At 42.9% G+C, this 24,914-nt stretch overlaps 2 protein-coding genes across 2 annotated transcripts in view; one reads left to right on the forward strand and one right to left on the reverse strand.

Annotated features, from left to right (window-relative positions):
- The window catches only part of MRPS27 (mitochondrial ribosomal protein S27), a 78,430-nt gene extending 62,046 nt beyond the window's left edge, over positions 1-16,384 (forward strand). Inside the window, exons 7-11 of the mRNA XM_008161912.3 lie at positions 3,120-3,235; positions 7,165-7,267; positions 9,344-9,486; positions 11,368-11,538; positions 15,248-16,384. Of these exons, the coding sequence (XP_008160134.1) occupies positions 3,120-3,235; positions 7,165-7,267; positions 9,344-9,486; positions 11,368-11,538; positions 15,248-15,487 (773 nt within the window). The 3' untranslated portion in view covers positions 15,488-16,384. The remainder of the gene's footprint in view (positions 1-3,119; positions 3,236-7,164; positions 7,268-9,343; positions 9,487-11,367; positions 11,539-15,247) is intronic.
- A 3,484-nt stretch (positions 16,385-19,868) lies between these two features.
- Positions 19,869-24,914, reverse strand: part of MAP1B (microtubule associated protein 1B) — a 91,706-nt gene continuing 86,660 nt past the window's right edge. The window contains exon 7 of the mRNA XM_008161911.3: positions 19,869-24,308. Coding sequence (XP_008160133.2) covers positions 24,153-24,308 — 156 coding nt within the window. The 3' untranslated portion in view covers positions 19,869-24,152. The remainder of the gene's footprint in view (positions 24,309-24,914) is intronic.

A 24,914-nucleotide genomic window follows, 5' to 3' on the forward strand; every position in this document is an offset into this window, starting at 1 on the left:
CCAAAGAGAAGTAGATATAGTCACTTTTCCTTTTTTTTCTTAATGATATCTCTTTACATCACTCTTTTAGACAGAGATAGATTTATAGTTGATTTGAAATACCACTTGGCCAGAGAGGAAATCATGTCCAGGTTTTTTTCCCTCTGAGTTTCTCAAGTTTTTCTTGTTCATGTCTCCTTAGGCAAAGGACAGTGAGTTTAATTAAGCAAAAACCCTGCCTGAACTTTCATGGCTAGTCAAGGTTATAATGATCCTGTTATTAGCTCGCCCCTTTTTCGGGGCACCATTTGCTAACTTTGTTTTATTTAAAAAGTACAGTTGTATTATGTAAAACATAAAACCAGTTGACTCATCCTGGAAAGAGCAGTACAGTCACTATGAAGGAAAGCCATTTCCCCTCCCTGGGACTTCATTATTGCACTAGTGGCCTGGTGCACGAATTCATGCACATTGAAAGGAAATTAATTAGAAGAAATATTTTAATATCGCTCTTCGCCCTTTCTCTATAATAGAAGTGTCAACCAAATTCATGATCGACGATGACATCAAAACACATGCGTGTGATTGGCGCCAGCAAGAGCTTTATATGTATTGCGCATGCTTGAGTCAACTTAGCCTTTTTTATATATAGAATAAACTTGCTTAATTAGACCTGCTTTCTGATTTAGCTGAACTTTTCCCAGGCCAGTGAAGCACCCCAACTTCTCTTTCAGGTAATTGTCAGCAACACAGCAGTAAAATCAACACAAAGCAGATTATTATTGTAGATCATGCAGGGAGAACAAAGGGTAAAATATTTAACTGCAGCAGTGTTTGACTAAATTCTGCACAGTGAGAAAACCTGAAGTCATTTTCAAGGTCCACCGTTTCTTACTTCTTTTCAGTCAGGTCAAGCTTCTAAGCTTTCTAAATCTCCATTTTCTGGCTAATGAAAAGAAACTAGGATTATACCGAGTCTCCTATCTACCTACTCCAGGATTTCTGTAAAGATCAAATGAGATGAGGCATGGGAAAACACTTCACAGACATTTGGTTAAAGTGTAAAATGTTTCCACCTGGCTATAAAGCAAGTCGTGTTCCTGGGCTGAAGAAACTCCAAGGATGCTAGTCGCTAGGGAGAGGAAGCTGGGCATTGCTACATGACATCATTACCCGGTGCCCACAGCCACCGTTTCCAGGCTGGGCTAGGCTGTTGGCCACATTTTGTGCCATGGGATCTCTGCAGCGTCAGCTGCGATTTGGTGAGGTGTTGCTCCAGGGTGGTGGCGGGGCCTGTGTCCCACTTGGAGGAAGCCGAGTATTGCTTTGTGGGGCCAGATCCACGGTGCCATTTCTCTATAAATGACCAGTGCGCATCACGGCAGCTCCTGCATTGAGTATCTGCTCCCTGGTGGTCAGTGCACATCATAGCGACTGGTCAGATGGTCAGACACTTAGCATATTAGCCTTTTATATATATAGACCTGTAAATAAGTGGAACGGTGATCTCTGAGATCTCTTTACCCCAAATTCTCTGATCCCGTGAAATTAATTTAAAGTGGCTCTTTCACCTCAGCTGTAATAGGGGAGCCAAGGAAAGATGGTGATTGCAGTAGACTCTACAGAGTGGTCAGGTGGAACCCTGACAGTCTCCAGTGGAGTTCTTTTTCTAAATGCAGAGTAAATAATATTGAAAATGTTTAAATGGATTTTTGATTAAGATTATTATCATTTATGGCAAAACTTAGAAAAAAATTTTGTTGTTAGGATAAGAAATATCAACATAAGTGATTATGGAGGAAAATTAAAATTAATTATACAGCCAATATAATTTTACTTCTCAAGCTGATGGAAATATAGAATATAAATAATGAAAGATAAAGTAAATTTGATTTCTTTTTCATGTGTAATTTTAGATTCAGTGAACAGATACTAGCAACACTACATTTTTTAAAAAACTGGACTTTTAGCTTTAATTTTGCTTTTAAAATATTGTTTTATTTCCAGGGTGTGTTTTTTTGTGTGTGTGTTTGTGTTTTTTTTTTAATCTCCTTCAGGTCATTACTTTGCTACTGACTAGATGACTTCCTGGTTTGCTTGTCTATCTCAGTTTCCCCATTTGTAAAAAGAATATAGAAATTCTTGCCTGTTGCCTCATTCCGAACCATGACAACATGTACAAAACCAGCTGGCTAGAAACAGCTGCAAATCAGTGCTAACTCCTGTAATTATGAGTGTATGCAAAAATTGGCTAACATAACAACTCAGAAATATTTGTTTCTGTTAAATGCAGGTTCCACATTTTAAATCAATATTAAAATTCTCTAATTTAACAACAAATATTAAGAAGAGGAAATTGTTTGAGCTTGATTTTCTTGGCTCTGTCTATGTTGTGGAATATTATGGGGAAATAAAAAATTGCTCAATTTCCAATCTCCTATGACCAGTGTTCATGTGGAAACAAATATGTTGTATATTACATGCAGGTGCTTATAATTTATGAATGAGCATTTTCCTTTCCCTTGTTCAAGTCTTTTAAACTGAGTTCGATAGTCCTCTTTATATTAATCAGTTTTTTGTCTTTGAAATAATACCTGGGATTGAGGATTGCCTCTAGCATTTGTCTTCTTTTGCCCTAACAAGGAGAAGGTGCCAGAACACAGAATGGAGCAGTCAGCCCTGCCCCACTCTGCTTGTCAGGGTGATCTGGAAAATATATTTGCCTCCTTTCTGTATGCTTGAGCTCTTCCAGCTGATAGACATGCTGCCTTAAATTTGCTTCTCAGTTTATGAGGCATTTTCATATATATTATTCTGTTGAACTGCCCAACAATCTTTTGAAGTAGATGGGACAAATGATATTTTATCATTAGGATGTTGAGGCTGGGAGAAATTTAATGGTTTATTCAATGCCCTTGAGGAGAGTGGTACAGTAGCACCTGGTTTAGTGCATACAAGTATGTACAATAGAAGCTAAAGGTTTGGGAAGAACTAGGAACAGCCCACATTTTTTACTTCTTAATTCTGTTTATTTTTCTATCGTGCCCCACTTTTTGTAAGAGTATTTATAGTTAAATAAAGATTTGGTGATGTTACCTGCAGCTAATTTGCTCTCGTTTTCCATTTGATCTTCTTGCCAGATGCTTTATCCGTGGTTTTTGAGGTCATGATGCAAGAAGCCTTTGAAGTACCTTCCACCCAGCTTCTCTCCCTCTATGTTTTATACCACTGCCTGGCAAAGAAGACAGACTTCACTGTAAGTGATCTACCTTCAAGCAGTCCCCAGAACCTTAGAAAAAGCAGGGAGTGGCTACTGGGCAGGGCTAAAGTGGCCAGAGGAAACCCCAGCTCTCTCGGATCTGGAAAGAGCTGTCTGCTGGGGAATGAGTGTTCGCCCTCCATTGTAGTTACTGCTTTCTAACAAAGTGGAACTGCTCCACTCATGAGAATCGCAAGTGAAAGTGGTTAGGCACGTTTTGAAAACTTGATCTAGTTCCAGTGCTCCTCAGAAATGGGTAACAGATAGTGAGAGCTGGACCTGGCATATCAAAGAAGAAATGAGGTTGCTGACTTTGACCACAATCTTAGGTATTAAATACCAATTATTTAATTTCCTTTCATTCTTAGGAAAGTACAGATACAGTGGGTCAATCAGAATGTCAGGTTTTGGTTTTATCTATTAGGTTAGGTATTTAGTCATTATTTATTGCTGTCCTAAGAATAACAACAGTGATAACACAATAACTAATATTTAAATAGCACTTTATGCCAGGAAATTTATTAATGCAGTCAGTCCTCACAACTTCGTACAGATGAGAAGGCTGGGGCACAGGGATATCAGTTAATAGCATGAAGCTGCCTTGTGAAGCCAGGAAGTCTGATCCTATTATCTGCCCTTAACCTCAAATGTAACATTAAAAAATTCTGATTTGGGCCCTAGCCAGTTCGGCTCAGTGAATAGAGTGTCAACCTGCGGACTGAATGGTCCCCCTCCCCGCCCCCCGGGTTTGATTCCGGTCAAGGGCACATGTCCAGGTTGTAGGCTCGATCCCCAGTAGGGGGCGTGCAGGAGGCAGCCGATCAATGATTCTCTCTAATCATTGATGTTTCTATCTCTCTCCCTCTCCCTTCCTCTCTGAAATAAATAAAAAAAATTTTTTTTTTTTAATTCTTATTTGGGTAAGAACTGAAAATGTCATCTAGTCCAGCCCACATTCTAAAGAATTTACGGTGTGTTTGCTTTTCTAAGATGAGTGTTAATAGCCTATGGCAAACAACACATTCATTATCTCATTAAATATATATTAAGCACCTATGACATTTCATACCTGTGCACAGAGGTAAGCAAACATTTCCTGCCTACAATCTAAGAAGATTACAGGCATTTAAAAATGAAACAAACACACAAATATAAAACTGTGACTATAATGAGTACTACAAAGATGTAGTCTATGAAAAGGCTATAGGAATTTTTGTTTGTATTTTAAACTTAGATAAGTTAGGAAAGGCTTTCTTATGGAAATAGTTCTCGGGTTAGTATTTGAAGGATGACTAGGAATTAACTGACTGAAAGGGGGGGAGAAAATCCAAAACATGGGGTGGATGAGAACAAATATGTGATACCTTAATCAATAAAGAAATTAAAAAATAATAATAATAAATCCAAAACATGTGCGGAAGCAGAAAGAATATGATGAGCAGAAAGGGGCTGGAGAAAAATAGGAAGATAATCAGTGTAGCTGCAACAGAGAGAATGGAAGGAAGCTGTAGGATGAGACAAGGTAGGAAAATGTAGATCATGCTAAGCTATTTGTCTTCATCCTAAAATAGTGAGAAACCATTGAAAAGTTTTTAGCAGAGGTGTAACATGATCAGATTTGTATTGAAAAGATGCCTCTGGCTGTAATGTGCATAAAAGATCAGAGTGGGACCCGGATGGCTGTGGTCAGAGCACTTTGGAGATGATTATGGTTGAGCAAGAGATAATGGTAGTTTGGGGACTAGGATGTGGTGGAGTTAGAGCATAGCCAATGGACATATTTGGGAGGCAGATAACATGATGATGAACTAGATGTGGAGGCAGGAAAATGGGGGTCAAATCTTATCTCCTCAGTTTCTGGCTTGTGTATTTAGACAGAGGGGTTGCCATGTGTTTGCAAAGGGAACTCTGGAAAAAGACTGGGTTTTATGAGGAAAATCATTAATTTAGCTCTGAAGTATGGCTCTGAAGATTTTGCATTTTGAGACAGTCAAGATTGCACAAGGGAAATTAGGAGCTTAATGGAAAAATATGGATATAAAATGTATACATCCATGTGTAAATGTCTGAAAATGAGCCACAGAGCAAAAAGGAAATAGAAATGTGCAGACCACAAAGCCCACAGGAAGAGAGTGGCCTGCAGTATAGCATGCTTCTGAGTAAGATGAGGACCTTTGTAAAGTTCATTAAATGTAGTGGCATGAAGGCACAAAATAGTAACCTTTGTTTCCATAGAATAATGGAGCAGGAAACCAAATTGGAGCGGATTGTGGAGTGAGTTAGAGGCGCAGAAGGGAGACAGCAAGTGTAGGCAGGTGTTCTGAGATGTCTGACTGAAGTCGAGTGGAGCAGGGGGAAGAGGCAGAATGAGGGTTTGCTTTGTATTAATGGGAGAGGCAGAAGCATAAAATGGAAAAACCTAGAGGACATTGGTGAAATAGCACCTGACTTAGTCCGTAACAGTACGTACCCCAGAAGCTAACGGCTTGGAAGAGACCTAATATTTCAGCCGTGGTTGCATTATTCCCAGACCATTTTTTAAAAACACCTCTAAGACACTCATTTTGTTTTTGTTTGTTTTCACCTTTTAAAAGTCCTTTGGGAGTATGGCCATTCCTGTCGCTATCACCACGTTGCTTGGCTCCCAGCACAGAAGGATACCGCTCACCTGGCTTTTTGCCCTATTGCATTCTGATACTTAGACCATACTTTCCTTAAAGAAAAAGAAAAAAATGTTTTTAAGGCTCCTTATTTATTATTCACTGGCCCCTTTTCTTGCAGTTTATGTGGGGGAAATCAAACCTATAGTGAGTGATTTGCTTTTGAAAGTGAAAGGACTTGGTCCTTAATCACCAGCAATTTCACTTCTCTGTGCTCAGAAGTGCCTGGGGAGGCTTTGTTTCTCTCCCAAGGCCTTTGCTTTTTTCAGACCTGAAGAAATTATACTTTTGTCGCACAAAGCCCATCCCCAGGAAGAAGCTTAGGGTGCCCATTAACACCTGGGGTGCCTCACTCACACCGAGTTGCAGTTGCAGGGCAGATGGCATTCATTCCCTGCTTCCTCCCTGACCTCTGTGTGCAGACACCAGTGCCGGGCAGCCTGAGCTTTGTGTTCTGTATTTCCAAGCGAGAGCCGGGCTCAGGCCAGTGTGTACTCGTGTGGCACTGAATGACCCCAGCTCTCGTGTCTGGGGCATTGCCAAGGCTCTCCTCCGGGCCCGCTTCTCCAGGGAATCCCTGTCATTGCTGTTGCTGTTCTGCAGAAAGCTTAGCGATGCTTGCTAAGCTTGCCCCATTTTCTCATGTCTCAAAAGGCTCCAATTTTATTGAAGTGTAATTTTGCACCCTGGGCTGAAAGAAATGATCACTAAGTGTTTCTGATTGCCTAATTTATTTTTTATAGGCACAGATCTACCTAAAAGCAGCCTAATAGTTGTATTTATTTTAACACTGTCAAGTGGGAGTCCTGTCATTGCTGAATTGTTTAAAATTCAAAAGCTTGCTCCATCATGTCATAGCCATGGGAGTGAACATGGGGCTGGCAGCGTGTAAGTTTGTATTGATTGCCCCAGGCAATGTTGATCCAGAGTGTACTCTTTATTTTCGTTTTGTTTTGCATTTCTGATTGTAAAAGGAGCTCTTATTCAGTGCCAAAATTTTAGAAAATAAAGAAAAGTACAAAGAAGAAAACCAAAATTACTCATAATTTCACTACCCAGAAATCTGTTAACATTCTGTATTTTTCATTAAACATAAATACCTTTTACTTACAAAATTGTGGTTATAGTGTATCTATAGCTTTATTGTTTTGCTTTTTTAACTTAATGCTATGATGTGTTCTTTTTCCTCCATGTTATTAAAAATCACATTTTTGCATAAAGTATTCCTTGCTTGGCTGGACAGTGACCTGGTATATTCTGTTGCAGTGGGAAGAGGAGAGGAACTTCGGTGCATCCCTGTTACTCCCAGGCCTAAAGCAGAAGAACTCCGTGGGTGTGAGTTCCCAGCTGTATGGCTATGCTCTTCTGGGTGAGCTAAGTGATCCTGACAGATACCGTGTTTTATCGGGATAACTAATGCACTCTTCTCCTCCACAATAAAATTATAGTTTGATTTAGATTTGCTAGTGAAATTCCTATACAACTTTCACTTTTAGGCACAAAGAAATAACCTTTGATGGCCTTACTGTCACCAACTTGCTAGCTGAGAACTAGTGCTGGTGGCCACAGATTACGTTTGTGGTAATCAGTGTGAGGAAGGGCTAGGGAGCGAAAGGAAAGGTCCGGCCCTCTTTGGGGAGAACCAGCCAGTAGAATCTTCCCCGGTATTAACAGCATCTTCCTCTCTCTTTAGATCTGAAGTCCAGGGAGTAAGAAATTGAGAGTTAGGGTTGAAGTCCTCTCCTCGGTATTGTTTTCAGGTGAGGGAAGAGAAACTCGGGGCAACTGGTACTAGTAGCACTTCAGGAAAGCAGTGAGCGGCTCGTTGGCTCGGTGTGGCTCTGCCGTGCAGGGTAAGGGCCCTGACTGCCCTGGAATCAGCCAGGTCAGGAGGCGAAGCCTGTGCGGTGTGGCCTCAGAACCTGGGCTCTGTGCAATCGGGGCAAGTAACATTCAGCCTTAAACGTGCCCTGTGTGCAGAGGTTTACTGCGTGCATATTATGTCATTATTCTTCCAGTCTTTGTCTTACTTGATAGGCATTTGAGGAAGCACCTTCTGTTGATTATGCATTGCTTCTGCTGACCTTTGTTTTTTGAAAATCGTCACATTGGCTATTTCATTTCTAGGGTGTAAAAGTTAACTTTGAGCTGCTTATTTTGTTATAGCAGTTTGGCTGCCTTTTGAAGTTTATCTTCAATAGAATGTAATGTGGCATCTTTGGAGGCTGATTCTGATATAAAGTGACTCAGGGAGGAATTTCAGAGTTTACCAGACGGGCTGTCAGACTCACGAAAGAGTGGAACACTTTTAAAAAATCATATTCTCCTTATTTGCCATCTCTTTTCAATACTGATTTACATGTTTTTGCCCTGAGATTTGCATTCAAGTCTGTTGTACTGTAGGAATTATTCAGGAAGTTGTCAGGGCTAAGAAAATGTACTTTGTTGTACTGGCAGCCGTCCCATTAGAAGCTGTTTGCTCTTGTGTGTCCTGGGCTGGGCAGCCCCACTCACCTCGATGGCAGCAGCTTCCCAGAATGTGGCCACAGTCTGGCCCCAAGCATCTTAAAGCTCTAAAATTAGCTGTCACCTGATAAGCTTTGTCTATTTGTGTCCTGCTAGAGCTTTTCCAAATCCTCCTTCCCAGGAAAGATAAGTGAAGGTGGATTTGAGACCTGACAGCTCAAGGTGACTTTGGTCATTAGTGCAGAGAGGGCTCTGGGCCCCAGGAGTACAGACCCTCCCCCCACCAGGGGACCCTGCTGTCTGGCACCCTGAGTTCCAGCGGTGATGATGGTTTGAGGTGCCAAGAGAAACACTCAAGTCCTGAGAGCCAAAGGATGATGAGGACTTTATGCTTTAAGCATTGACAAAACTCAAATAAAGGAAAAAAGAGCAAAATGGGATTTTTTAATTTTTTTTTTCATGAGGACAGTCAGTGGGATGTTTGGGAGCATTTCAAAAACTGTCCCACATTTCCTGGCCGGGCAAGTTGTCCAATGATGACAAGATTTTCAGTGGAGGGAAGTTGTAGTAGAATTTTTTTCTGAGGAAGATTTTGTTCTTAAAACAAAAGTAGCGTTTCAGTTGTTTGACTCATTTTATAAGGGCAGCTCCACTTAGAGGGAGATACATCAGTCTCTCTAAATTGCTCTCAGCCTATGCTGCAGACATCCTCATGATAATCCCCTCCAGTCTAGATGAAAAAGAGGAGAAACAAGTTCATAAAATTGTGTATTTAAAAACATATATAGTGAGTCTTACCACATTCTGCACCAGCCATCTGAAATGTCACCAGGTTGCTGGGTGGGTTGGGGCCCTTGGCACAGGTATGAAATGATCCTTCTCTGTTTCTAGAGCTGCCAGGTGGGTGTGCGTGGGTGCCCCAGTCTCAGGCCCAGTGGGAAGGCATGGCTGAGCTTTCTCCTTGTTCCTTTGGCCACAGGGAAGGTGGAATTGCAGCGAGGGCTGCGGGCTGTGTACCACGACATGCCTCTGCTGTGGCGACCAGGCTACCTTGACAGAGCCCTTCAGGTGATGGAGAAGGTGGCCTCCTCCCCAGAAGATGGAAAGCTATGTAGAGAAGCGGTATGTTTCTCGGCCCTAATTCAATGGGAGTTAGCCATCTCATAAGTTGTGTTTTGTATTTGTTTTTATTGTCTCCCCTGCCCCCTACTTCTTTTTTATTTCTGTAGAATCATGTACTTATTCAGTTGAAAAGGAATGAAAAACCACAAACATTCTCAATGTTACTAACAAAACGTACTAGCAAATAAGGTTATTGTTGACTTTATAGCCCACTGTCTAGGAGGGAAACTCTTCCCCTCCCCTGAGTTCAATAAAATACTGCCCACTCCCCAATAAAATCTCTGTGGCAGCTCAGGAGAGGTTAAGATTTCACTTAAAAATGTTGGCCTTTCTGTACCCTAGAGCCCTGGGAGACTAAATGGCACCTTTTCCTGAGCCCACAGAAATGAAGCTGGGGGCCAGCGATGGCACAGCCTTCTTCCCCTTCCATTTGTGAGTTCCATGGCGAATGCACAGTGCTGAGACCTGGATCAGAGGTCCCTTCAGAGGTCCAAGGAGTTCATGCTGCCTGGACTAGGAGGCTGTCCTTCAGTCCCAAGCTCATCTCTCTTAGTCACCTAGGACTCTTGACACCAGTTACTAGACTTAGCTCAGGCTACAGGAGATGAGGCATCTTAGGGCCACATGAACACTGTATCCCACAGTGGAAGCCACAGTGTCCACTCCTATCCCAGCAGCCTTTGTGTCAGAGTGAGACCTAGAAGCACATTGCTTATTTCATTGCTAGGGTGTGAAAGTTAACTCTGAGCTGCTTATTTGTTTTACCTTGACCCTGATCACTAGGACTCATCTCTTGGCTTTCATTTCAGTCGGGAGATGTGCAAGTCTGGTTTCTGTAGTGGCTCTGCATGCTAATGTCCAGTGAACCATTATGTTCTTTGCCAGGTTTATAACAGCATACACACTTCTAAGTATATATTCCTACTTAGCCCTGCTATAGTCAGTGCTAGTGATTGAAAACAAAATTGTACATCAGTTCTTTGCCCGGGAAACAGTCCTTCCACTCTGAGCCCGATTTGCATCTTTGTGTTCTGACTTAATAAGAATGTGATTCAGATGTCAGCAAGAATGGGGCATGTGTCAGGTTTGAGTGCAATGTATTAGTGCCATTACAAGGCCTTGGAGTATTTCTGGAATTTTATTCTAACGTGGCATGGACAGAATTAATCTGTGTTGAAACAGGTGCTAATGCTGGCTCTGAGGTTGTTTCTGTGCCATCTCTGATGATTAGTCCCTCTGAGTCAAGGAGGTGTACCCCAGGGTGAAAGTGGTGAGGGACAGGGGCCAAAACAAACCCTCTGTTGTATAATTTGCTTTCTTTCTAAGTCACAGGAATCACCTTGTGAAAGTGAATTTCATGTGTGCCTCTGGTCTTTGCCAGCAGCAATGTGGGTTGCGCTGATCCCTAATCCACAGACACTCTGAGAGCTAACTTCTGGAGGCCCTCGCCTAGGCTCAAGCTTCACTGTGCATTCGCGGTGGTCTATGCTGGTGTTCCTTTGCCTTTCTCCCAATTCCAAACTAAGGAAGAAAGACCTGGAGCTGGGGAGGGGCATTCTTTTGTGCCCATTGAGCATAATTCTTGGATTCCTACCTGGTTGATTCAACGTAAAATCAAATGCCATTGTGCTGATTCATACACAAATAATTCTGAGCTTGCTTATTTGTACCATTTGTTTTGTACGAAGTTTTCCATGCCGTCCGACAGGATGTTTCTAATGGAAATCATATAACCATTTCTGTTTCCTATAATTTGATAAGAGAACTCTTCTCACGACTTTTTAGATCCCGGGTTTCCTCCTTTTCCCTTCTCCAGCCTCTCTTCTCAATGTGCTCTCACGGCCATGGGCTGATGAGTCCCTGCCCCTTTCTGCCCCACAGCTCGACGTGCTGGACAGAGCACTGCAGGTTCTGACGGCTCCAGCCCAGGAGTCCTCAGAGGAACAGCCCCAAGGAGGGGAAGACAGCCAGGGCCCAGAAGAGCTGGTGGAGCAGTTGGACGTGGAGGAAACCGAACAGTCGAAGCTTCCCCGCTACCTGGAGCGATTTAAGGTTAGTCACAGCACTCAGCTGTGCATTAAGCATGCTCTCTGCCTTAGTGATAGACAGGCAGCCCTTTCATGCATTAATGTCACACACAAAGGCATTAAAAGCTGACATCAAAAATTGCATTTTTATTGCTTCACACAGGAAGTGGTCTTAAAAGGAACGAATGTAAATTTCTAGGCTCCTTTTTGCACTTGAGCTAATGGGTCGCCGTTTTGTTCGCTCAGGCAGCATGTCATTACCCCTCATCCCTGACATGTGCCTGGGGGGTCGGTAATAGCTTGCCTCCTCCTAGCCATCACCTGACTCCAACCCCGAGAGGAAAGGATCTGGTCCTTTCTCCATGTTGTGCTAAGCGTGCTTGATAACCCAGAAATGCAGGTAGGAATTACCAAGCCACATTTGAGCAGGATGAAGGTTAGATGCGGGTATCTTCCTTTGCTCCTCTTGGTGGCTCTGTGTTGTGTGTGAGGGCCATTAGAAATGCTCTCTTGTACCACGTGGAAGATGGAAACAAGACCACTCTTTCTTTCAGCAGCCCTGAGCACTGAGGCTGCCTTTGGTAGCTCTCAGCTAACATCCCCAGAGCCTCTGTGGTCGTCAGGAAAGAAGAGCCATGTTCAAAGTTTAAACCCTTGGCCTCTTCTTTGCTTTTTCTCATCTGTTTTGTGCAAAGAGAACAAAAGTGCTGCCCGAAGGAGAATTCTTTGTATGAAGCAGAAACCATTCCCATCCATGCCAGCTGACCCATTATATCACTTTGGGACGAGAGGTGTACATTTTGCCACATTATTACCTTTACATCTTTCCGTAATTATAGTGAACCAGCTGTGAGATACCTATTTCCCCGTGTTATAAGGGGGATTCTGTTGTACTTTTAGCAACTGTTTCTACCAGCATTCTGTAAGGTCATTGCTCAACTTCCCCTTTTATAATTTGAAAACTGAGAAAGAAAAGTTAATCAATGTTCACAGAGAATTAACAGTAGAGCTGGCTTCATTCTTTCCCAATTAACTTCGCCTAATTTTGCAGATTTAGAAAGGCTAAAAAACAAAGTAAAATCTTCTGAGCCCCATAGATTATTATTTGCCATATTCATATTGACCAAGGCTGTCACACCATTCCTGAAAATTACCACCTCTTTGTATTGTTTCTTATATATTTAACCTCAAAGAATAGAAATCAGTGCCTAAATTAAATTCTTAGTCCTCACACTTCCAAAAAAATATATATATTTTTTTTAATCAGAAAAAGACAAGAGACAAATACTAGGTGTACCGGTTAATAATGTGGATTTTGTAATCAAAGAAAACACGATAATTTCAAGAAAAACATCAAAAGTGCTTTATTCAAAGTAATGTCCATCGCTAGCTACACATTTCCCCCATCTTTCAGGTAATTTGTGGATACCATCCCAATAGAACTTTTCTTGTTTTGAGGCAAACCATTCAGAGACCCAATTTTCCACTTCTTAGTTCATTTTGAAGTGCTGCTCAGAAAGTGCGTGTGCCATCGATTGGAACAAGTGCTAATCTGAAGGAGCAAGGTGTGGTGAATACAGTGGGTGGGTTAATACTTCCCAGGCAAGATCTTTTAATGTGTCTTTAACTGGTTTTGAAGTGTGTGATGGAGGGTTATCATGAAGCAAAATTACTTTGCCGTGTCTTCTGGCACATTCTGGTCATTTCGCGATCAAAGCATGGTTCAAATTAATTATCTGTTGTCGGTAGCGATCAGTATTAACAGTTTCACCTGGTTTTAGAAGCTCATAATACACCACACCTTCCTGATCCCACCAAATGCAGAGCATTGTCTTCTTTCCGAAGCAATTTGGCCTTGCAGTCAATGTTGATGGTTGACCTGGATCAACCCATGATTTTGTGCATTTGGAATTCTCAAAATAAATCCACTTTTCATCACCAGTCACAATTCAATGCAAAAACAACTTTCTTTCATGCTGGTGAAGCAACATTTTACTGATGACTTTTCGGTTTTCCATTTGTCTTTCATTCAGTTGATGTGGCACCCATTTTCCTCCCTTTAAAATCTCTCCCATTGCTTGTAAACGATCGGAAATTGTTTGCTGAGCAACGTTTAATCTTTCTGCAAGTTGTTTTTGAGTTTGACACACATCTTCATCCAATAATGCTTGTAATTGTTGGTCTTCAAACTTTTTCAGTTGACCTGGCCGTTCTTTGTCTTGCACATCGAAATAATCACTTTTAAAGCATTTAAACCAGCGTTCACAAGTATCTTGAGATGGAGCATGTTCACCATAAGCTTCTCAAAGTATACGATAACTTTTTCTTCAAAGTAAAGTAATGAATTAAAACTTCCCACAAATGCTTTTTTGGCACGAAATTCGACATTTTTAAGCGTAAAAATATCTGTGATGTTAACACCTTCAGCAAATTTGACATATGAAGTTTTGAAGCTTGCTGTCAATACAACAAAATAGCATACATATCAAATCGCATATATATCAACATATGTGTAACTCCATCTATTGAAAAAAATCCGCATTAGTAACTGGTACACGTGGTACTTATTGGTTACTAACTATGCATCGGACACCCCTGCATTTCGTCTGTCCTCACCGTGGCCCTGGGTGGCAGAGGTGGCTCGTCCATGTTACAGGACACCACGGCTGAGAGAAACCAGCCCATAGACTTTGGACTTGAACAAAAGTTTTCTGACTCAGAGTTGAGTCCTTATTCTGATGTCCCAAGCTGTCTCCTTGGCCTCAAACCCCATGAATAATGATTTTCATTTTACATTTCCTTGTCTTTCTGTTGCCTCATGTTTATTAGTGTCAGGTAATTTGTTTGGGGCCAAATTTTACATGACAGACCCATCGCACCGCGCCTCTGGCCGCTACCTGGGGCCTGTGGACCTGCTTGCCTCCCACTCCCCCTCGGAGCAGACCTCCTCGCCTGGGCCCGTGAACCGCAGTTGTTTGGAACACGGAGATGTGTGGTGTAAGCTATAGTTGGGCCATAAGTGGCTCTCTCCAGTGATCTACATCTTGAAGCACATAAGTAGATTAGTGTTTTTCGTACTTTACTTCTCCGGGAATACAATGCGAACAAACCCGGCTGCCATTTCCGATGGCGCGGAGCAGTCAGTACTGCAGGCTGACCTGTGGGCACGGCACCCGCGGGAGCTGTTCGCGCGCCGTTAGCAAGAAGTCCTCGAATGGCTTCCATCTGTTGAAAGGAACGCGCATCCGGCAGACATTTATCTCGGTGATTCTGAAGGAAAAGATGTGGAGGGGCTTCCTCCAGCTCATCAGCCGCATCTGCCATTTTGTTTGCATCTTAGAGTTCTTTGTTCTTGGGGTTGGCTGCTTGGGTCAGTGCAGGTCGGGGTGGAAATGTTGATTTGTTATGCCTGTGCTGTCATTGTGGGTTAAAACGTGAAACTACAGGGAATCACAGCATGTGGAGGTTCATTTACTGTGTGTAAGTGAAGGGGAAGAAATGACATGTAGTACATCTCAGCCACATGGCTGGGCTGGGGGGAAACAGAGCAAGCGCTGTCAGTGCCTGCATGGAAGGCCTCTGACAGGTTCCCGACACCATGCCTTTTCCTGCAAGCTGGATGTGTGGAGATTTTGCCAAGGACTTCACTCTCCTCCTCCTTGTATCCTTCTTCCATCTGCCTCTGCCTTCCCACACGCACACCCTTCTCCTCGTTTTTCCTTTCTTTCCAACAGGCCTTACATTCCCAGCTTCAGGCTCTGGGCAGAGTGGAGTCAGAGAGCCTTTTGACGCTGACCACCCAGCTCCTCAAAGACCAGCTGCCCGCCTGTGAAGCAGAGGACATCGCCACCTACGAGCAGAAGCTGCAGCAATGGCATCAGGATTTGCTGTCCTTGATTCAGAGGGAACAGGAGTTCAGGGAGAAGGCGAAGCAGGAGCACCTGGCTCGGCAAGCGGCAAAGGCGGCTGCCTAACAGGGCCCCACAGCTCAGCCCCACTACAGGGACTTCACCAGCCCCGTCCTGGGATCACTGTGACCATCACGGGCTCGCTGTGACCGTGATGGCAGCCTCAGCCTCCTCCACCCGCCTTCTCCTTCTCTAAGCCGTCCACTTGTCTGGGAATGCCGAGATGTTCTACAGACGGAGGCCCTGTGTCTGCCCGTCCAGGCGGCCCACTCTTAGTTCCAGGGGCTGTGGAACTAGGAAAGCGGTCAGACTGCAGCCACCAGCTACCTCGGAGTTCCTGACGGGGTGCCAGGGTGCAGGGATCAAGTCTCAAACACAGGCTTTCGAATGGTCTCTCTCCCCGCACCCGAGGCAAACTTCACCTCCTAGGACTTCGGTCCCTTCTCCTCCCTGGGGCCATCTCCACATTCCCTTTCCCTGTGTCTCACCCAGACCTGCACTGGGAGAAGGTCAATCAGTGGCTTTCAAATTTCAGGAACCTCTGTGACATTTTAGAATGTAAGGACTCTTGAGGAAAAAGCTAGTCTCGTTGGCTGGTAGCTTCTCTATCATGTTGGGCTACCTTTTTCCAATCCATTGTCTCAGCTCCTTCATAAAGTAGGTCAGATGAGCCTTTTGTGCACACACACATACACCCACACACACGCATGCGCACACACACAGCTTGTGAACACACATTTCAGTCAGAGAAGTTGCAGAAAATCTGGGACAGCATGGGCTTCCAGTGCATGGGAGAATGGATAATCATCAAACCCTCAGGAGGCCAAAATTCCTGAAGTTTCTCTGTGAAAGGGGTTTGGGCAGCTCTTGCTTGCTGTGTAATTTTGCCTTTAAGTGCCGTGGTGTACTTCTATTCTGGATTGCGGTCTTTTATCAAGAACCTGTGGAAATAAATGTTCTTGGATTCTTTTGTTGGATTCTGGGGTTTTTTTCCTCCCCCCCCCCCCCCCCCCTTTAATGTGTTCTTTATCTTTTGAGGAAGAGAGAGAAACATAGGGAATCTCATCATCATAGTTACTATGATTTTCAGCAACATATTTTCAACCCTTCTTCTCCATTAGACTGACATTTATAGAAGTTCACTGTGTGCCAACAACCCCAGCAACCCCATGAGGGGGGTACCAGAACCCGTTTTAAATGAGGAACATGAAACTGAAGACCTCACCCTGCACATTCCCTCCATATACACCTGCAGTTACTATCCGACACGGGCCCTCTGCTAGCAAAGCTGAATCTAACTCAGGTAGAGGGCTGTAATCCAAAGTCAGTTCTGACATTTGGTTTATCAAGGGCAGGGTTTTTTCTGCCATTCCCTTAAAGCAAGAGAAAGGTCCAAGATAAATCAAAAGGCACCATTTTGCCCAGCTGGTGTGGCTCAGTGGTTGAATGTTGACCTATGAACGAACCATTATGGAAAAGGGTAAATGGTGGTTTATGTGATTTTACTGTCTGAAGATATATATCTGGAACCAGGGGTCTTGAGCCCAAATGAAGCTGCTGTAATGTGACCTCCAACAAGGCCGCGGAATCCAACACCACTGTCCCCATAACCTCGATGGGCCTGTGTGGGTGAGGCAGGGACGGAGTTTAAAATGGGCTCAGGGGGCTTCGGCTTTAGTGACTCATAAGAGCAAAATATGTGGTGTTACTGTATTTTCATTAAATGGTTAGAGCTGAACTTTTCAAACTCTGAAAATGATAAATGTTTTAAATCTTTTTTTTTTTTTAAATGGGGAGAAAGGAATGCTTTTCAACAGTTTCATGTCAGGAAAATTGCCTTTTATTCTAAACTAGTGGCCCGGTGCATGAAATTTGTGCACATTTAAAGGTAATTAATTAGAGGAAATATTTTAATATTGCTATTTGCCTTTTCTCTATAATAGAAGTATCAGAGATGAAAGAAAATTAGTAAAATGCATATGAAAATCTCCCTCCTGTCAGAGTCTGGGGCGCACCTTGGGATCCAGAGTCAAGTCCCCGCCCACCCACGTGCCCCTCGAAATCATGCCAGACCGAGACCCGGCCGGCCCCACCCCCATTGGGCAAGACCCAGACCCGGCCAGCCCCACCACCGTCAAGCCCCTCCAGGTGGGGGGCGCAGCCTCAGGTCCCCCATCAAGCCCCACCAGGCGGGGGGCACAGCCTCAGGTACCCCATCAAGCCCCTCCAGGTGGGGGCATGGCCTCAGGTCCCCCGCCCCAGCCTAGCGCCACACAGCCTCAGGTGCCTGCTGATCGGCCGTCATGGCGTGATGACCATTTGCATATTAGCCTTTTATTATTATGATAACAGCTTCTTCGCTTGAAAATAACCTTCCTCCCCCCGTTGATTTGACCTTTTTGCTGATATCGCATGCTACCCTGAACATGTCATTACCTTTATGGCAGGCGTCCTCAAACTACAGCCCGCGGGCCACATGCGGGTGTTTTTGCCATTTTGTTTTTTTACTTCAAAATAAGATATGTGCAGTGTGCATAGGAATTTGTTCATAGTTTTTTTTAAACTATAGTCCGGCCCTCCAACGGTCTGAGGGACAGTGAACTGGCCCCCTGTTTAAAACGTTTGAGGACCCCTGCTTTATGGTAACAGGGATGTCCAAAGCAAAGGTGGTGGCAATGCCACTGAGACTGGCGGTCACCACTGGGATCTTTGTTTAAAACAAAGCGGTTACTTGGGCTGTGTGTTTATTGTGTAGGAACGTGAGGGGTTCCAAATCCGAGCTGGGCATGTTCACAAAACAGTTTATTACCAAAGAAAGCACCTGAAAATAAATTCTATTGTGGGCTTTAAAAGCTAGATCAAGGACACAAAGCAGACTTGTGCAGGTTTTATAAAGGGGACACCACAGCCTTTGTTATACCTGGTGGAAGGAGGGCTTTGGCTGCTGTGACGCTTCCTCTGCAGAGCTTAACATCTTAATCCATAAAACACCCTCTAAGGTGGGTGTGCCTAAGGTAGAATGTGAAATGGAACAGGTGTGGTGACCAAACTGAGGGCTCTAGGGACTGAGGGGTCTCCTGGGACAAGGGATGTTCAGTCCCAGGGCAGTCCCAGCAAACCCGGAGGGCTGGTCCCCCTAGGTTCAGGCCAGAGAGCCTTCCTGAAACGGAATAGTGTGACAGTGGAGTAGAAAACTATTTATTTACTTAAGGTTAATCTGATGTCATTAAAATATTTTGGCGATGACTTCCCACCCTGGGTTTGCACATGTTTGCTTAACCCTTCCATTTCTGGAGGAATTTCAGAATCCCTTCTGGCAAAGTGACTTTTAGGGGGACGGGTCAATGAGGCCCCATAGTCTGGAGGCACAGTGTAAGATCAAAAGGAGTGTGTGATCTTCCCATTGATTCAGAACAGACCTATGGCCAAAAGCCCATCCCTGAAGACAAAAAGGCCACTGTTGAGCACTCTGTGGGCACGTTTTCTGTGCCGCGTGGAGGGAACTGAGATGCCAGGCCGTCCACTCTATGCTCTGCCATTCTGAAGCAGTCTGGGCCCCCAGATACACTCACCCTGCTCTCCACTGAGCTTCTATGTGAGCTGCTACCTCCGCCTAGAATTTACTTTCTGTCCAGCACACCCACACACCTGTTCTCAGCTTAGCCATCGCCTTTGGTGCTTTTCCTATGGTCACCTCAGCTTGCCCTTGGATTTGGGGACCCCAGGCACCCCAGTTAGCCAGCACTTATGCTTTGTTCACCTTTAAGTCCTCACAGTATTACCTACTGCTGGGTATAGAGTAAAGGTACAAAAATGTGAATGAGTAAGAGGAATTTCTCCTTTTTTCAGGTACTTTATGCATAATCACTTTTCTGAAACAGCTTTTAGTTCCTCGGTGTCGGTCACATCAACAGGGTATTACGCTACTTACATAGAGCTTACTCTGTAACTGCGCAAGAAACCAAGAGAAGGTGTTGGATGTAATTACTAAGATGGCCTGTAGAGCCCAGAAAGTCAGCCTTGGGCGGGCCATCCAGTGTGACCATCTTGTCAAAGCCGTTCCTTAACAGGTGAGAAAAGAAACTCCAGAAGGAGATAAAGTGAGAGAGGTCCCTCAGCCAGGTGTGGCAGAGCTGGGAATAACACCTGGTTTGGGGTTTATATTGTGGCTCACGTGGGAAACCCTCCCAATAACCCTCTCCAACTACACTGGTATATTTACTTTTTCTTTTCACGCAATGTTAGTTGTCTCTTTCCCTCACTTTCCAGCTTCTGTCCTAAGACCCCTAATGTCCTGGAGGGCTTGGTTATACAAGATAACAAGGTAGCAGTTACAGAAATAGTATCAGGATCCTCTCTGAGGTTTGCTCCCCCCAACCATAGATGGCAAATCACAATTCCCGATGAGCCAACTCAGCAACACAAAACTTAAGACAGCACACACCTGAACTTTTGCCACTTTTGTATTTTATTGTGGAACTGCGTTTGTTTGTTTTTTTCTTTTACATCAAATATCCTCAATGGAAGAGGGGATATTGCACACAAATATCATAAAAGCACTACATATTACTTCCACTGGAAACTAATCTTCTACATTAGATATGACTGGATAGGATAGAAGTGATGCAGGATTATAAGACATAATACCATACACAGCTGCAGACTGACACAAACACCATTCAGAATAAGAGAGAGGAGGGGGAGGTGCCTCCACCAGGCTCAAGACCACCTTGTTCCAGGGCCGGAAGGAGAAGGGCTGCCTTCTGCGCGCAGGTGCCCCCCGACCTGGCCCCGGGCAGGGTGTTCCCGAAAGGGCAGATGGTCTGGATGCCTCATCTCGATGGTCCGGCTCGGAGCTCTGAACAAGTGCAGAGAAGCTTTTTTCCCCCTTCCTTTGCAGTTTTTGATGCTGCCTTTTAAACCAAGAAAGTCACAGATTTTTTTAAATAGTAAATCGTTTTAATACCAGGTGAATAACCTAATTGCTTTCAAAGAAATGCTCATCCTTAGGCTGCTTTTGGTGTGTTGTTCAGTTGGTTAGAAGATAAAAGCTTACAGTTCCTTTCAAATGGAAGCAAGATCTTTTCTTCTACATCTGAAGCGCAAAAAAAAAATGTTATTAAATCTAACTCACAATGTCATCACTGAGCAAGAACCTCCTGTGACAGACAGGTGACTAAGAGAAGCAAGAAAAGCAATTCAGAATCATAGAACAGCTCCCGAGAGCTGAAATTTGGTAATACAGGAACAATGGAAGGTGGTAAAATTCCCAATTAGCAAATGATTTAACCTTATTAAATGACTATTGAAAAGCTTCTAAACTGCATAAGCTATTGGAGACACTTAAAACATTCATATACACTGGGGAAACCATTCACTATGATATGTAAGGTTAAGAAAAAAATTTTTTTTAACTCCATGGAAAATGGTGTTTGGGGAGGGGGGTCAGTCATTGTATCCAGTCCCACAAGGCTGAGAAAGCATGCACGAGGATTGGGTCTTGAGAAAGGGGATAGAATTAGTTAAAATTGAAAATGGAGGGTCATCTCTAACATTTAGTCTCTGTAGAATTTTGCTTAAGAATACTACCAAAAAGTTCATGATCATGAGTGCTATCTCGATGGAATCCCATCACTTAACGAGTGTCAATTCCTTCCACTCAAATATTCCATCTACACAATTGGATCAAGTAACCGGTATGAATACAGCTCCTAGAAGACTGTGTCAATCTTTAGCTCTCACCATGAATGTACATGGTACATTGTGATGGCTGATACTAAACTAATTGTGTATTTATGGAACCAGCAAAATTAGGTTAGTCACCCAGGTAGAGAGAAGGTTTCTGGAAGGACAGGAGCAACCTGTAATGCAAATATTGGTTTTCCTGGTACACTTGGGCTCTGTGGTCATCACTGAGAACAATGAATGGAGAAAGGTACTGATATTTCATAGGAAAAAGACCAGCTGTATATTTTTACAAAGACCAGCTTGTATATGTTTCCCTTAAATCCCAAAGCAAAAAAAAAAAAAAAAAGGAGTGGGATAAAATCATTATAATTGAAGACTGGTTATAATGCTCTTAAAATGTTTGTATATTTTAAAAGCAAAAAAAAAAAATGTACATGTTAAATAAATTTAGTTTGAGAAATTGGAGAATAATTCCATCTTCTATCAAAGAAAAGTCAACCAGAGGTCTGGATTTGGCAAGAAGGCTGGGAATCTGTTCCTCTTCCCATGCATTATGTGGGCTAACTCAACCCCCAATCGTTAAATAATTGTCTTGGGTATCTTAAGGTTGTCTCATTAAATAAGTTTGAAGCAGATGAGTTTATGCTCAATTAAATTCATTTTTGTCACAATGAGTTTTCCATCGTGCGGTAATTTCTTGTACCCTTAACGTGTTGTTATTAAGGACTTGGGGGGGAAATGGAGTAATAAATAAAAGCTGCATTTCTAGAGAAACCTAAAAAAAATAGAATATTAATTTTTCCTAAAAAAATTAAACATTTGAAAATGTAATTCACAGCATTAAGTAGACTGCATAGGTCCTCAGTGAAGGGACCCTGAAGAAGCATTGTTTAAACCCTCATAGTAGTTAGCAGTGCAAAACATACACTTATCAGACAAAAATAAACTAAAATGTTACTTTTGAAATAAATAAAATGAGGTCATTGTTCACTACTCCGTAGATCTCAGAATCTGCGGGAAACGCCACATGACAGAGCACAGCAAAGTCGTCACTGAGAAGTCTGCCACACCAGAACACCGGGTGATGGATCTGTCACTCGAAACCTGACGTCAGTTTGAATCATGATCTGGCTTCCCAGATTCATAGTTCAATGATGGGAATGATCTCTGAATTCTACACGATGAACAGTAGGAGTTGGGAATTCATTTGTTTTCAATGTATTGTTTCTTTTTTTTTATTTTTTTCCAGAAAAGAAATCCCAAAGCAAATTTTCGCTAGGGTTCTTTGAACTTGTCTTGGCTCTTTTACCTCATGGTTGAAGATCTTGAAAGAAGAATGCAGGATGTCACTGGGTGATGTAGAAGCCTGGAAAAGGAGCTTACCACGCCATTCTCCCCACTCTCAAATAGCACATACTCAGATCTCTATGTATGAAGCAGGGTGGGAGGGATCACTTCCTGGTAGTTATGGGTTTTAATAAATATTATCACTGCAATATCAGACTTCAATCTCACCAGAACTTCAAAAACATTATTCATTTTGTCTTACGAAACACTTAAAAAAAAAAAAAAAGACTGTCACTTGAAAATTTTCTTTGCATTTTCCTGCAAAGGAAAACATTTGTTAAAAAGTTCATCTATGAAAAGTCCTGACATAGCTCAAAAAAAAAAAAAATTTCTTCTGTACACTTGTTCCCATAATTATACTGAATTTAACGAAAAATGGAAAAAAAAAAAAAGTCAATGTAAGACAAAGGAAGGTAAATACTGTACACTTGCTGAAAATCTCTTCCACCATACGATTCAGTTTTCCCAGTTCTGATCATAGAAGCCACTTCAATCTTGAACTCGCAGTAGTAAAGAAGCTATTAAAGGCTCAGCGTGTTTGGCTGAGGGGCCACAGGGGGCACTGAGGTGGTAAACCACACGCATGACTCAGCATCAAACTGTTGCACCAATCAGATTGGCTTCTAGTACCCCCACACGCGCACACACATGCTCCTGTAACTGGAGTAGCTATAATCCTACACGGATGTTTTATAAACTTGCTGTCTCGCATTAAAAAATAATAAGTGCATCAAGTATCTTTGTACATTCAAGTCACTTTCTAAGGCAAATTGTCTACCGTATGTCCTCCCAACTGCTTTGGTATTTGCTTGTTCATTGGGGTGGAATTGGTTGTTTCCGCATGCAGGTTAATTGACTCAGAGTGGACTAACTGGGTACACAGGTGCTGGGAGCATGCCTTAGACCAATCTACTCGTGTGTTGGAAGAGTCTGAGAGTTCCGAATGGGGTTCAAACCACTTGTGTGTCCAATCTACACTCACTACGTTATGTCAGCGTGCAGCCTTCAAAGTGAAGGAGCTTAAGTACAGCATGAAAATCTCACATGCCCTCATAACAAGTTTTGTTCTTTTTGTGTTCTTCCAGCCAGCTCGTTTTAGAAAATGAAGACCCTTTTTGATGACTCAGACTGACACAAGTTGAAAACTTTGCATATATGGACTACAGAATATAAACTGCCTAAGAAAATGCAGACCAAATTATTGGTTATTTTCTCTTCCTTACCCCACCCTGTTCTCCCTTTTCCTCTCTGGGTATCTCACCAGCCCTCTCTACCATTATATCTCCTTCCCTTGCATTCTTTTTCTTTCTCATTCTCTCTCTCTCCTGCATTCTCTCTCTCTCTTCCTCTCTCTTCCTCTTGCTTTCTCTCTCTCTCTCTAAGACAAATGCCTCTACCTAGCAGAAGTCAATTGAGTTTGCTAGTGCATGAATTCCAAATGTTCAGCAGAGATGAACTAGGGTAGGTCATTTTGCAGTAACTTGAACCCTATTGTGGGGATACTGTTATTTCCCTTAGCAATCAGCAAAAACTGAGCAATATTAGTGACTTGCACCACCATGACACAGCATAGCGTTTGGCAGGTAAACAGTTCAGTGACTTATTTAGATGAATTGACTTTTTAGAAAAAGTAGTTTCAAACTGAAGAATTTCTGGAAACAAAGTTCAAATCCTGTGGTGTGGCTGGCCTTGGTCTTTACAGTTCGATCTTGCATGCGGGGAAGGATTCATCTTGCATAACCACGGTGCTGCTGCTTGCTAGAACCATGATGTTGAGGTCTTGCTGTTTCTCATGGGTCTCCTGGTACCATTCCCTCATCACCTCGGAGTCATGAGTCGGGATCAGGGTCACCTGCAGGGAGAGAGCAAATAACTGCTGAAGGGCAGAGCCAGAAATCAGATTAAAAAATAGAACAACAATAAGGTATTAATTAATTAGAGAGAAGGGTAAAGAAAGGAAAATTTTACATTTTCCTCAGGAAATGCAAAGGACTTTTCTTCAACTTACATTTCCCATGAACCAGAATCAAGCTGCAAGAAAATATCAAGATTTTGCGGGGAAGTTGAAGACTGGAACCAAATGCAACTAATGACCAGTCAATTGGTTCATCTATATTCACCATCAATTTCTCAATTTTTTAGTGTTAAAAGAAGTGCTTCAGCTAACGTGGAATTTCTGTATTTCCTTTAACACACTTGGTGAATTTTGCATCAAGGACAATACATATTTAATGCAAGGAGCTTTGGTTATTATTGCAGCTCAAAGTTTCCTACTGTGTGTAACTAACATTTTGTCCTGAGAACAAAAATTTGTATCTTTAATTTGGTGGGGGAGAGGGGGAAGTGACAGAGGAGTGGCATGGGTGGGTGGATGGGTGGGTTTGAATAGTAAAAATTCCATCCAGAATTCATTAAGAGGCCACTGGTGCTTCTCATGAGATTTCATATGATTAACTAA

The sequence above is a fragment of the Eptesicus fuscus genome, chromosome 4 (assembly GCF_027574615.1).
Source record: "Eptesicus fuscus isolate TK198812 chromosome 4, DD_ASM_mEF_20220401, whole genome shotgun sequence".
NCBI lineage: Eukaryota > Metazoa > Chordata > Mammalia > Chiroptera > Vespertilionidae > Eptesicus > Eptesicus fuscus.